We start from the raw sequence: 14,260 nt of genomic DNA on the forward strand, positions 1-14,260 counted from the left end.
ACAGTATAGTTCATTCTCTTCCCCCTTTCTGTCTTCACTAATTGTTTATGTTGCTGTATATACTGCTTACTATGTTATCATTGTAAATTACTTCTGTTAATATTTTTGTATATAATTGTTATGGCTGCCATATAGTGCAGGAGTATTTAACTCTGATGTTCTGTAAATGCTCTGAAGGCAATTTTTAAAGCTGCCTCCTAATTCTTGAAAACTTTGTAATAGTAAAACCATTTCAGTTGTTATTTACTACCTAACTTTGGTAGTAACCATCTTTTGTCCTAATTTTGTTCTGCTTGTTGTGTATTTAGATGGGAGGCACATGAGGGTGGAAGTGTATCCTAAAACTGTAAATCAACCTGTCATGCTACTGTTACTATCCAAACAGATTATTTTTCGTTAACTGCTAAAGTCTGATGACAGAAGAGCAAAGAACATATTCTTCCTTAGCTTGTGTAGTAGGAGGCTGTGTGTGTGGACTGAAAGATTCACGGTTTTAATTTCCTCACTTTGAAACCCCAGTGCAAGCACTTGTAGCATTTTTGTAGTGCTGTAAGCTCTCATGACTATTGTGATAGATGGAGATTTCTTGTGATGGAATAGGAGAGGTGAGCCTTTCTCTATGACTTTGATAGCTTTGTCCCTACATAATAGCATGTATTTTTTAGTATTTGAGCCAAAAGATGTGGACAATCTGATGCTTCATGAGAACACAAAAGTACGCTAAGCGTCAGGCTGTAACACCTGTGTATAGAATGATCTCCCCAGGTAGTGATGCTAGCCATTGACTGGAATTATTTAAAATGCGTTCTTTCAAAACCCTGGAGAAGTTTATTTTGAGGATACTGTTTGCCTGAAATGATATATAACTTCTTTTCATCTGAGAGAAACCTAAACATAATAGCGGTACAAGTTCTACACTGCCTTGACAGCTACTTCACTGGAAGCAAATCTACTCTCATATTGCCAAGAGGGCAATTTCAGTCTTTTATCTTTAATGAGCTTTCATACATAGATTAAAATTTTCCAGGTTTGGTTTTCTCCCAGATATGAGTTCCTATAAAGCAAACAGCAGTACTCGTTTTTGTTGGAAGACTAGAAAATGTTATTTTAATTTTCTGAGCTTTGTCTTTTGGCCAAAGTTTCATACATCAGAAAGCAATGCTTTGTCTGAGAGCCCTTGGTAAGAAGTTTTTTGTGAAAAGTCAGTTGTGAGCTGCTGAAAATGGCATTTCATGCAAGCCTGTCTTACCTTGTGAGTACCTGCATTTCCAGTTGTGAGCAGGTGTTCTGGACAGCTTTGGCATGGTGTAATTATGTATTTTCTTTTCTTCAGGTTTTGTAAGTTATGACAATCCTGTCTCTGCACAGGCTGCCATTCAGTCAATGAACGGCTTTCAGATTGGCATGAAGCGTCTGAAAGTACAGCTCAAGCGCTCTAAGAATGACAGCAAGCCATACTGAGCGCCCCTCCCCTCCGGGACTGGAGTGAGAAGGATCTTCTGGTAAGTTGGAGAGGAGCGCACTTAGTGATTCGAAGCCCTAAGGCTGTGTTTTTACAGTCCTGGAAGCTGACCTATGCCTTCTGTCTGGCACATCTTCCCTTGAAGACTCGGCTGCAGCTTCTGCTGAGAATCCCGCTTCGAATGGAGGACAAGTTTGTGCTTTTGTTTCCAGTGTTTTACTTTGGAGTTTAGGTGCCATATCGCTGAGGTTTTTCGTTTTGTTTTTTTTTTTTTTTCTCCCTTATTTGAAGTTTGCTGTGTTTGTAACCAGTGTGTGTTGAGAAGGACCAATGCCAGCTCCTTGGGGGTGGGAAGGGAAGGTTAAAGGGAGCAGCAGCAGCTGACACCACACTGCCTTGGGGTAGAGAGGAGAAGGGGAAGCAGAACTGACACCACACCACCATGGGGGATAGGAGAAGGGAAAGCAGAAATAACACGGAACAGCTGATGAAAACAGAGATGGAAGGAGAACTGAGCCCATCCAAGTCTGGGTGAGCAAAGAACTGACTCCATGTAGCCTTTGTCATGCCCCATCCACTCTGAAATTTCCTTAACTGTATGCCATGGTGGGGATTTAGTAAATCATCTCTAAAGCAGGAGACAGAGTAGAAGGGTGAATACATTAACAAGCCAAAGGAAAACTGCAGTGATTTTTTTTTTCTGTATATAAAGTAGCATTTGTATAGCATTGTGAATGTACACAGCACTTTATAAAATTGTTAGATAATGTTCCTGCTCAGAAAAATGTTACTGTCCATTTACAGTTGAATATTAACGAGATGCAGTGAATTTCTCCATATTTAAGAAAACTTACGTGATGTACTTTACTAGGTTTTGTAGAAATGTATAGAGACAGACAGCTTAGTCTGGATGAATACATCTGGGGCTGGAAACAAGAAATTTTTGATCCCTGGTAACCTGCAGAATTATTTTGACAATTTTTCTTCTTAACAGTTCATCACATTCCCCATTTCTGTGGAATAATGTTCTTTTTACAGAGTATTACTTTGAATTCGTTCTGATAAGCATAATGTAAGTGCTGTTTGTTTCTCTATTAAAATGACTGTTAAATTGGGATGGAAAGCCCAGAGTTACCTGAACACGGCTCTTGAGGCTCCTGTTTCATACATGTTCTCATAGGGTTTGATTTCTCAGTCTTAACTGTTACAAAGATAACTTCCTGGTTGTTTTTAAAAACAAACAAACAAAAAAAAACCAAAACAAAAACACAACCAAAAAAAACAATTAGTGTGGTGTTTCTTTATGCTGCAGTTTTCCTTTAAGGTGGTGTGTATCAGTGCAAAATAGGCTAACACACGAGCTGTGGAACCAGAGCAGAGCATCAAGCCATTCAGTCTTATTCTGCCTTTTGGTACTAGTTGTTATCTTCTATACTGAAGGAAAATTGAACACATTCCTTCAACAAACATACACTTTTTCTGCACACTTGTGAAATTGCTAATGGGTTGTTAAGGGCCTTTGTTACACGCTGGTTTTAGGGGGCTCAAAGGACTTTTGACACTCTGGCCTGAGTTGTTTTAAGAAATCGTAGTAAGAGTCCCATTTTATAACCATCAAAATTCACCTCTGTCACAAGAGGGAGTTTACAATTTCTGTGCATCTTTAACAGAAGTTCCATTTACCTCATATTTTCTCCTTTTCCTTGTTTTCTTTGTGTTCCTGGTTCATCATGCTGTTTCCCAGGGCATCAGCTAACACTGCAATTTGGGAGCCGGCTGCTAAATAGTGAGTGTGTGGGTCAGACGCAGAGTTGGGACTTTCTGTTCTGCTCCCACAGGAGGAGCGCGAAACCCATCAAACCTGAGATCGCCTTCAGAATCTGCACCTGTGTGTTGGTGGTCAGTTAGGAATGTCAGGCGTTCCCAGGGACTGGGTCCCCTGGGATCTCAGACCTCAGAAATACAAGGCCTGATCTGTAGCATCCAAGAAAAGCCCTTTCCATTCTTAAATTGAAAATCAGTTAGTTAATGCTGGTCTGTCTATATTGATGGCAAGCAGGTAAATCTGTCGGTATTACTCAAATCATTTTGTGGTGGCAAAGGTTCAAAGGCCAGACTGCCAAATTTCCCAGTTACGCTGGCATGTGGTACCCTTCTATGTTAATTATTTGAATCTCTCTAGAAACATAAACATACACTTAAGTGAACCATGTACACTTGAATTCTGCACGGAAAGATGTGCCCTGGTTTTCTGAGAAGAGAGTGTTGGAGTGTGAAGGCCTCCAGGGTGATGACGGGATATTTTTTTTTTTTAATAAATAATATACTTTTAAAAAAAAAAAGAAAAAAACAAACAAACAAAAAAAACCATAGTTGGGAGCAACTGCTCCAAGTGCAACCTGCTGTAACCAAGAATGTTGTTTCTATTTTTATAGAAGTTTTATACCGCTCCAGGGTGGAGAATATTTATTACCTAAATTATTTCACTGGAAAAAAAGGCCAGGGTTTTGTAGAATCCTGAATGTGATTGTTTTACATACATAATGATGTGCATGATTGAAACTACTGATTTTCAGTGGCCTGTTTGCAGCCCAGCAACGGCTAAATGGGGAAGACGAATGCTGTGAACCAGTGGAGGAGAGCACTGTGCTCTGGGGTCTCTACAGTCACTCTTACCTCCTTTGCATCCTACCCCACTGTACTATCTTGAGACCTTTGTCCTGTTTTTCTTTTAACCTGATGCTCTGGCCTCGTTACTAGTCATTTCAGTTGCCCAAAATTAGATATCTTAGCTTCTGCATCCTATAGTGCGTACTCAATACTTACGGATCAAGCTTGGTGTTGTTGCAAATAGGTGCAACTCCTATTGACTTTAGGAGATTCACCAGTTTACACTGTGGCTTAGTTTGATCAGTGACTCCTCCCAGACGTAATCACCTTAAGACACCTAACTTGGGCTAGCTCTTGTGCCTTACTGGCGTAACTATAAGTATTGCCAAAAAGAAAGAAATCTATGCAGGTTAAATTTTAAAAGACGTGATCCTCAGATGGTTTGAATCAATACAGTTCTGCTCCCTTCAGTAGAGCTGCATCAAATTTCACCAGCTGAAGATGTTGCCCTTTTCTGTGTTTGTTTCAGATTTCCCTTTCATGGTGTGTCAATGTATGTTGCCAAAGTTAATAAATGTATCAAGTTTGTGACTTGGGCAGATTTTTTTCTGATAACAGAACCGATCAGATAAAGTTAGCATTTCTCTGTCTGGTGGCTGCCCCTGACTCTGGAGATTTCAGTGGTTCTTGCCTTCCAGTCTAAAGTCAGTTTTCTTCCTCACTCATTGGCAGGCAAGTCTGGGATTTAGGGGACTTGAGGCTTTAAAATTTTATTTTAATTCCTATCATGCTGTCATTCAAGTGCAATTCAAATCAGTGTCAAATGGTTTATTTCCTGGACAGTCAGATAAGAGTAGGGTGAGTCCAAATAAACTGCAGGAGGATTGGCTTAGTTAGCCACATGGGCAAGGTATTCTGTATTCTCATAAACCAAAGAATCTCTATTTTCTATAACAAAAGCTAATAGGACCTCTGATTAAATGTATTCCATATTACATATTACATGTGCCACCGGGAAATACTTACATATCTTTAGAAACAAGATGGAAATGGTCTGCTTCATAGATTTTTTTTGCTCAGAAGACATTTGAGTTTACTAGATATGCCATAAGATGAAAGTATTATGAACAATTGAAGTCTTAGTCTGATGCTACTTAGTATCAAATACTGCAGTAAACATACTCATAGATTCTCTGGTCCTCTAAATAATCAGAGTCCAAAATAGGATATATCTTTGTAGTTCAGTTTTTTCTTCCAGTAATGCAAGGCTTGCATTATTAGAAAATGCCTTTGATATATAGTGATTCAATTTTAATTCTAACCAGAATGAGGATTGGAGTTTTTCAAAAGTACCTGAGATAACGATGGTGAATTTTTCCTTTCTGTTTTAATGGCGAGGTGGTTTACCATCTGTGGGTGCTACTATCTGGAAAGTAGGTGCCTCAGAAAATTTCTCACCAACAAAAGCATCTGTAAGGAAGAAGCTTTTTATCTGACCACTGAAGGTCATGTAGCATGATAGATACTGCTTGCACAATAGAATTAACTGAAGTGTTTCTTCTTGTTAGTGGTTGGGAGTTAGGGAAGAACAGTTTCCTGTTTCATGTGGAAATACCTAAAAGCAACTTAGATAAAGCAAATTGTAAATGAAGGGTGCAGCTATGAACATGTAAAACGCTTTGAGAGCTTCTCATTGCAAACATTTAAACATAAGGATGTTATATATTCCTGAGCATACCTACCACAAAATATAAAACACAGAAGGCAGAATTACCACAGTTATGAGAACAAAACAAGGACAGACTGGAGTAACTTTAGTTATTTAGTTCTTGTCCAGCATCTCATGGCTCTGCTCTTGTAGGCCAGTCCTTCCTCAGGGCTTTTATGAAACTTAAATCTTTCCCCTCAAAATTGCTGATTTATTTGAAAAATATTTATCAAAAGCCCCACACACACATAAATCACACAAAGAATTTCTATAATGCATGCTTAGATGTCACTTGATTTCATGCCTCTTGTTGCTTCCCATGCCTCAGTTTGTAATGAATTTGCCTTTCTGGTTTAGGACTGAAACCTTACAGCTATCTGCAGACTATCTAGAGTATTTCTAGAACTATAGAAATAACTGCAAGAGTCACGTTGTACTCCATTTGCTGAAGTTGGTTTAAACTCCATACTAAATCCTTTCCCTGAATTGGAAAGTACAAAGAGCAAATTAATGTCAATTCTAGCGATGGAGTGTTGCAAGTTTAGTTGACAACATGCTTCTTGTTGCTTTGGAACTAGAATGCACACTGCTGTTCTCAGTCTTGCTAGAAATGCTATAAGATGATAGACAAATCTCACCTGGCTCTGGTCTCAAAGCTACTGGTTAGAGACTAGATGTGCTGAGGAATAAGGCCACAAACAGGGGAGTTGAGCAGGGGCAGGAAGGGAGGAAGAAAAAAGAAAAAACTTGCCTCCTCTCCCCTACCGCCTGCATTCTTCCCAAAATGTTCCTTGTCTCTTGCAGCTCACAAGCTGAGGGGAGGAAACAAAGGTACTGATACCATTCAATACAGGAATTATTGTATTTATAAACTTTTTAAGAAAGCTTCAGGAAACACATTTTATCTATTCATCAATCTGGCAACAGTGACTGTAGAGCTTCTCAGAGCCCAGAATGCCCTCCTCACAAAGTCAGGGAGCTGGGGGCTGTTTATATAAAAGGTTGGAATGGAAAATCCCTGTGCAGGTCTAATGGTATGAAAAGTGCTCAGTTAGGACAAGTCTTAACTGGCAGTTAAGTCTTGAGGAATTCTTCTCTGATGCGTGGAGGTTTTGTCTTGTATAATTTTATTTGCCTCCCCCCCATTCCAAGTCACCCAACCCCAGTTTCATGGGCTCCTAGGGAATGAGAAGGGACTGTAGCTGAAGGAAAGAACATGGATTTCCTGGGCTTCCACTGCCCAAGAACTTACCATGTTAGGATGCAAGAAAAGTCTCAGCCGTCAAACCACCTGTGAATCCCTTGTGTCCTCTGTCTTGTCTCTTACGGTCTCAGTCTCTGTGGGCAGATGTTAGCCCTGGAGTCATGTTTTTTGGAGTCGGTCTCCTGGGGAGGGAGCTTGCTCATTTCTTCTAAACGGAGCTAGTGGAGACACTGGGCTCGGGGCAGGGTGTAGGAGTGCATGCTAACCGATGTGTCACTAGGCTGTGGAATGCTCCGCAGACTGGGTGTTAAGAGGGAAATCCAGGCCTCTGCTTCCATTTGGTTTCTGGCAGTTTGATGTTTACTTGGTGTCCTTCATGTACTTCGACTTTTACTTGTCCATCGTTGGCATGTGCTGCCCTTCCCTGTCAACTCCCTCCCCCAGGAGATCTCATTGTACAGTGCCCATTCTTGTTCTCTCTCTCCGTGTTTGGATGTACTGCTCTGTGTAACTCAGTGGGTCTCCCTCTTTCTGGTTTGTTTTTTTTCTAGATTCCTGCCGTTTGTTCATCGTTGTGCCTAAAGCATGTCGATGTGGCGTTCAAGTACATCGTCCAAATCCTTGTCTCTTCAGCTTCTCTGATGCTTGAACTCTCACCTTTGACCTTGTGTTGACCTTTGATGCTGATGTGTATTTTTATTATGTTTGTTTCTTTCTTTTTTTTTTTTTTGTGCTGCCAAATTGGTTTTGCTAGAAAGACTGCTGAAGGGGAATATTTAAACTTGCATTTGAATATAAAAGAATTTCTATTTTTCTAGACCTTCGTAAGATAACCACTTGATTTTGTGAATCTGATTCTTTGTAATTGTCTTCAGAGCAGCCTTGCTAGCATACCTTGTGGAGTATTGTATTTCTGTGAACATACAGCCAATCACTTTTTAGGCTTAGTTTTTTCTGTGTGCTCAGTTTTAAAAACACAGTTTTGAAGAAAAAGTCAATTATATGGTGTGACTCAATCTTTCAGGAGACTTCCTAGTCACATTTTGCTGATCTGGTTTCTATGCTTGAGGAGACAGCATGTGTTTTTGAGTTCAAACTTGTGACTTGAGTGGCATCAGCAGAAAACACTTGAACTACATTTTCGTCTGATTGTAGCTACGTTTTTGCTCTGGCATTTATTGATTTTTTTTTAATTATTATTATTATTATTATTATTATTGTTTTTTTCCCCTGCTCCCCTGTGTGATTATCAGTCTGCAGTGAAAATTTGATCAAAGTTGATGTTGTATTTTGTTAAGCTCCAGCATGCTTGGTTTTTTTGTAACTACAATCTCCTCAGCAAAATGTGATGATTGTTTTAATCTTTCAAACTAAGATCGTGCCCAGAAATGTTTTGCATGTTTCCTGCTGTTTTCTTCACACCCTCGTATATATCACCTTCACCTCTCTGTTTTCTATAGTTTGTGCAAAAACTGAGGAATTTAATGGGTTTCAAAGGTATCCTTTAAATTGGTTTTTTTTGGTATGACAAATATCTGATCGGAAGCCACCTGAAGGCATCTACCTGTGCACTTAGACTGTCTGTCTGACAGAGCACCTGGACCTTTTTCCATCTCCAGTGCTGTCAGAGGCTCCCAGGGACTTGGTTGCACTGTTCCTGTAGTGGAAGGGGCAGCAGGAAGGTGGGGGAGCTTCATGGTATTTCTGTTCCCAAATTTATCTGAAGCTAGGGCTGCTTTGAAGCACTCTTTATGAGCATTTTCTATAATTCAGGGCACATACTTGTGAAGTCCAGCCCTTGTTTAATACCATTAGTCAAACCTTGGTGGCAGGATCCTGGAAGGGTTTAGGTTAGCTCTTGAAGTAAAGTGTTTGAAATACCCCAGAAAAAGCATTTGTAAACCTGGTCCTGCAACTGCTGGCTCTTTTCCCAAGTGACAAGCACAATACAACAGCCTCTGAAGCTGTTACCTGAACAGGGTACCATCCCCAGCTCTCTTCTCAAGGGCCTTAGCTGGGGAATCTCTACGGAGATTTTTTAGTTTTTGTTTAATTTTTAATTGGGTAATGAGCTAAGCAGTTTTTCTGGCTTGCTGCATGGACTAGAACAGGTTACTGCTTTCTGGGTAGCAGGCTTCCCCCTACCCTACGTACCATCTGCACAGGTAGAAACTGGGATGTAGCTTCTAGATGAAGGCACCTGAATAGTGTGTGCTGTGATGAAGTTTCAGTCAGAAGGAGAAGTAAGCTCGTGTAGGTATCGTAATAGTAGAAAATAAAGTGAAATGAAATCCCAGGAGAAGGAGTTTCACTGGGAAAACAAATCGTGTTTGATTGAAGTCTTACTTTCGTCCAGTGTTTGGAATGATACAAAGATGCAAAAGGATTATTTTTTTTCTCTCCTACTCTTGAGTTGGCTGAGAATACAATATTCTCAACAGATATTGGCTAGACTTGCATAGACAGTCTTTAATCTGCCTGCAAGACAGAACACGTTTGGATATGGTACATATACCTGGGAGTGAAGCGTGAGGCTGGATGAAAAAAGGATAGAGCCTTGTTTCTTTGGGAGGTAGGGTTGTGGGCTGGCTGCTGTTAGTCCCACAGTCTGAATGCACAGGGCTCTGTGTTGGTGGGGGGCACTGGTACCCTGCAGTGTATTGAGAAACTGCCAATACGTTTCTGTACATGCGCATTTGGTTCCATAAGGAACTTCGGGGAAACCTGTGGAAAAATATCTGAAGAAAACCAAAATGCCAAATGTTGGATGTTTCTTTCCTTTCTTCTTTCCTTTTCTTCTTTGGTTGTTTTAATTGTTCTGTGGTGGTTTTAATGGATTTGAGACAGTGGAGCAGCAGCTGCCTTTCTGATTTTTGGCTGCTTTTTGTGAATAATTTAAAAAGAAAATTTACATTTTGGAGACAAACCTGTGGGCTTTTTTATTGGTACAAACATTGTATTTAACACTAGGGGTTTTGTACAGTTTTTTGCCTTTTCTACTAGAAAACAATGTAAAGTGATTCACAATGTGACGAGAAAACAAATTGCCACTATGACCAAATGTAGAGTCTGTTCTGCAGTAATGGGATTTAATCAACTCAAAGTTGTGGTTCAGTCGTAGAAATGCTTTTCTTTACCTTGTTTGAGCTGTTCCTTTTTTTTTTTTCTTGTTTTGATTTGCAAAACAAAATGTCTTTTTGTGTGAAATTGTGTTGTACTCTGTAGAGAATTACAATTTTACTTTAATGGTTTAAAAAGCAGAGGAGCACATGTTGCTTATCTGATCGCAGAGTTTGTGTAGTGGATTTAAAAATGAAAAGATTTGTTACAAGTTTGGAACGAGCGAGTATGTGTTAAAGGAGTTTTCTTCCTTTTGTGTGTGTGTGTTTTTTCTTTTTGTCCCAAAGGGCAACTTAAAGCTGTTTTAATTGCACAGACACACCGACAACAAGTCATTTTGTATATGCCAAGTGTGGTACCTTCCTTTGTTTATTTGCTATTAAACTGTTTGAGAAGAGTCTTTGTGTGTTGTATTTGTGTCTTAAACTTGAGGTTCATTTTGGGTCCAAGTGTGGGAATATGAGGAGAGAGTGGGGATTTTTACCTCTGTGTAGATGAGCTGCTTTGAGTAGAAATGGAAAAAGTTGTTTGGTTGTTTAGGCTCCATTTTGTATCACTTGGTAGTCAAGTCCTTTTTATACATTGGATGAAGAAAAGCTGAGAATGTTGCATAATGCAAATATGTGATACACTGGGGAGTGAGGTGTAGGCATATCGAGCCTCACAGAATTGGTGCTGCGTAGCCACTTGCCCGTCTGTGCCCTGTGCTTCATGGTGTTCCAAGGGCTAAATAACTTTGGCATAACACCAGACTTCAGCTGTACAGGAACAGCACGTGTGCGTGGTGGTGTGTGGGATTAGATAGGCACCAGCTCATACTGCTCCTACGAGCCCCATACCTGGCACTGCCTCCTCACCCCTTCCAGGAACATGGCCAAGCTTGCTGAACCTATCCTGGTTCTGTAACGTGAAGGTATCTGCAGTCCCCAGTGCTCCTAGTCCCGGGAATACTACACAGGAAAACCCCAGATGGGTTGGGATTACTTACTAGCTCAGGTTTTGTAATAAACGAAAGTTACCTGCTTTGCTTTTAGAACTAAGTTACGTTGTATAATTTGTTTAGAAACTTGCCACAAGTTTGACATTAATATTGCCTCTCTGGGAAGGAATGTACCACAACAGCTGTGACTTTGCCATGTTTCTGAAAGCTCCTAAAATGTAGTGATGTTACTCTTTCCTTCTGCTATCTTGCATCTCAGAAACTGCAAGCATTTTCGCGGCAGCTATGTTTCTCCTCCGTGTCCTTCTCCCCTGTTATCTGGCATACTCTGTTTCACCCCATTACTTCCTACATGATTGTAAACCTGAGAGCACTTGCAAGCATCAGGATTCAGTGCTGCATTCCTTTCCCTGCAGTGCACCAATTCCAAAGCAAGGCACTGAGCCACCTGTTGCAGAGTATGCTGGGATCCCCGCAGTTAATTTGCAGCTGTTGAGAAGGGAGGCTGGAGAGATTTCAGTTCAGATATGTCTGAGATGAAGGATGGAGAGAAACAATTGAATCAGAAAAAGGCGTTGTTTAGGCAGGATGGAAGATTCCTACTTGTGCAAAAAGTTGGCTAGCCTCATCTTACACAGTCAAAGCTGTCAGTTGTATCTTACAGAACTAATGTTAGATCCCCCTGGGTAGGTGGCTTTTTTTTTAAGATTTTTTTCTTTAATTTAAAAGGCCACCACCAGTCAGTGCACAATTTACAAATAAAAGCCAGTGTATTAATGTCTGAAAATAATCAGCATTTCACATGAATTGCTTTATTTGTCAGCATCAATAGGAAATACACAAACCTGTAGATTAAGTTCTGATGTTGAATGGTTTTAGGAGAATTTTTTTTCCTCACATCCACCTCCACCTTTCACTACTTGTTTTGACTCCAGTCTCCAATCTTCCTGACTTTACCAGCCGTGTTCTGCTGTCTTCATATGGCAAGGAGTCACCGGGGATATGTTTCGAAGAGCAATACGGAGGACAAGCAGCTCAGTGTGGTCACTCTGAAGAAGTGACTGTGCGATTAGCTACACTGCATGTATAGCTCCACTGCATGACAGGTGAGATTCCCCAGTTTGGTGTTTCCATGCGCCTTGCTGGCTAATTTGCTGTTCCTGAGAAGAGACTGTGAGTCATTTACTGTAGAAGCCATGCCTGAATCTTGTATGAACTAGAGCTGTCTTGAGCCCCAGACTGATGATCCCTCTGATGCTACTTTCTTGAAGCAGCACAAGTTAGTCAGTGTCTTGGTGATTTTACCCGTTTACCCCTTCTTATTTAGGCAGCTGCCTTGGTCTCCAAGTGGTGTGTTTCATATCAGAGTATGTTTCTTTTTTTTTTTTTTCTTCTTTTTGTTAAATGACCAATTTGAACTTGATGGATCTAGCTGTTATTTTACAAGGTTAAGTTTTTATCTCAGTAGGTGAGTTGGAAATTGATTCTGAAGAGACTAAGCACCGTTTCGTAGGAGAACTCAAAAGCAAGGAAGTCCAGTGTGATCAACAAAATGCATGAGAGAGCATTTCCCTCCTGAGTTTTGTCAGACTGCAAGGCATCCTCTTCTGACTTGGGATGTAGGAGTGAACAGAGGGGAGCAGTGCTTTAGTGAAGTGGTCCAAATCCATCAGGAGGAGTTTGACTTACAGGCAGGTTACTTGTGGAAAGTTAATTTTGCAAAGTAGCCTTCTCCAGCAAAGAATGATACGGGTTTTGTTTTCCCCCTTCTTGAGTCCTGGCCTGACTCTGTTATGTAGCAGACTCCAGCGGTCACTGTCCCTGGCCTCTTAACTTCTCCCAAGTCCAGAAATCTGATGGCCTCACCATTATCAGTGCTTTCCGTGGAGACTGGTCTTCTGCATCTTGTGCCCATCCCACCATCCACCTCCAGAGACGCATACAAGAATTATTGCAGGGAGGACAGACTTTCCAATTCTGAATCAGACTTTTATGGAAGCTCTAAAACTCTATGAAGTACCTAGATAATAATTTTAACAGTGCTGCTGAAGTGATTTTTGCACATTAACCAGCTGTGCCCTCAGTGTTACTTTTCTTCAGCCACCTGTAGATTTTTCCAGTTTCTACTTCCTCAGTTTGAGAGTACACAGAGTCTATGCTGAAACACCACCTAGCACATCACTGCTCTGAAAAACAATGCTAAATTAAATAACACAAATATCATAGAGTATATAAGCTCCCAAAAGACAATCAGTCTGATTGACTTTTCTACCATTTAAAATGCTCTTAAAAATATTTTTCTAGGGAAATTTTGATAAAGGTATGGATGGAATCTCTTAGGATCGTGACCACTGTGATGTAAAGCCTCTGGGTAGACTGTGGTTCCTTACTCTTTTGTGTCCTGCTTTCCTTAGGGATAATTACCTCAGGAAAGCTCCCTTGGGTTTGTGTTTCCTCAGGCAGCCATGACACAGGCCAGGATGGTCCAGCTGGTGGCCTGTGAGATGATTCTGTTGGTACTTACCTTTGCCTGGGGAAGAACTGCCACCAAATTCACATAGAAGCAGGGAGGCAGCTGGAGACGTGCCTACTTCTGTATGCGGGTCAGACGTTAAAACTGAACTGACATCTTTTCTCTTTGCCCCGTAGAAGGATCCCAAAATAGGTGTCTGGGACTTCTGTATACAAAAAACATTTGACTTCCCTGAGGCATTCCCTGCCCTAAAGTTTGGTATCTCTTCTTACAAAGGACAGAGTAAATACATAGGTAACAAAGACCAGGTCCATTAAAAATGCAGGACGTTAATGGGGGTATGGTTCCTAGAGGAATCAGTCTAACTTGTACTCCTTCAGAGGTGTGTAGCAGAGTTAAAGCTGTGTTCTAATGGAGCTTAACAATTCTCTTACGCAATTAGAAAGTGCATGAATCTGTTGCTTTGGGTCCTTGTTGTCATTCATCATGAAAGATCAGCAAGTTTTGGATGCAGAACTTTAGCAGTGCCTTTGACAACTTCTCTTCAAAACTCTTGGGAGTGTCACAGGTATCCAATGGCATTAAGCAGCTGTCAGTCATAAACAGTTTTTCAGGATGGTTAGCTTCTTTTTGTCCCTGAAATTACATCAGTGCCATAGTTGCAGCAAATCTGTGACAGCTGACCTTTGCTCACAGAAACTGGCCATATTACCAGCTGAGGTCCTCAAAAGGGAGGCTGAATT

At 40.7% G+C, this 14,260-nt stretch overlaps 1 protein-coding gene across 24 annotated transcripts in view; it reads left to right on the top strand.

Annotated features, from left to right (window-relative positions):
- Positions 1-12,112, top strand: part of CELF1 (CUGBP Elav-like family member 1) — a 63,666-nt gene extending 51,554 nt beyond the window's left edge. For 21 of the 24 annotated variants that reach the window (XM_080396812.1, XM_080396808.1, XM_080396803.1 and 18 more), the window contains one exon: positions 1,334-10,501. In XM_080396812.1, coding sequence (XP_080252938.1) covers positions 1,334-1,461 — 128 coding nt within the window. In that variant the 3' untranslated portion in view covers positions 1,462-10,501. Of the gene's footprint in view, positions 1-1,333; positions 10,502-11,979 lie in introns of those variants that run through there. The other 3 variants (XM_080396815.1, XM_080396816.1, XM_080396809.1) reach the window with 3 other exon arrangements.
- The last annotated feature ends 2,148 nt before the right edge of the window (positions 12,113-14,260 follow it).

This window comes from Falco punctatus (assembly GCF_963210335.1).
Source record: "Falco punctatus genome assembly, chromosome: 7".
Lineage (NCBI taxonomy): Eukaryota > Metazoa > Chordata > Aves > Falconiformes > Falconidae > Falco > Falco punctatus.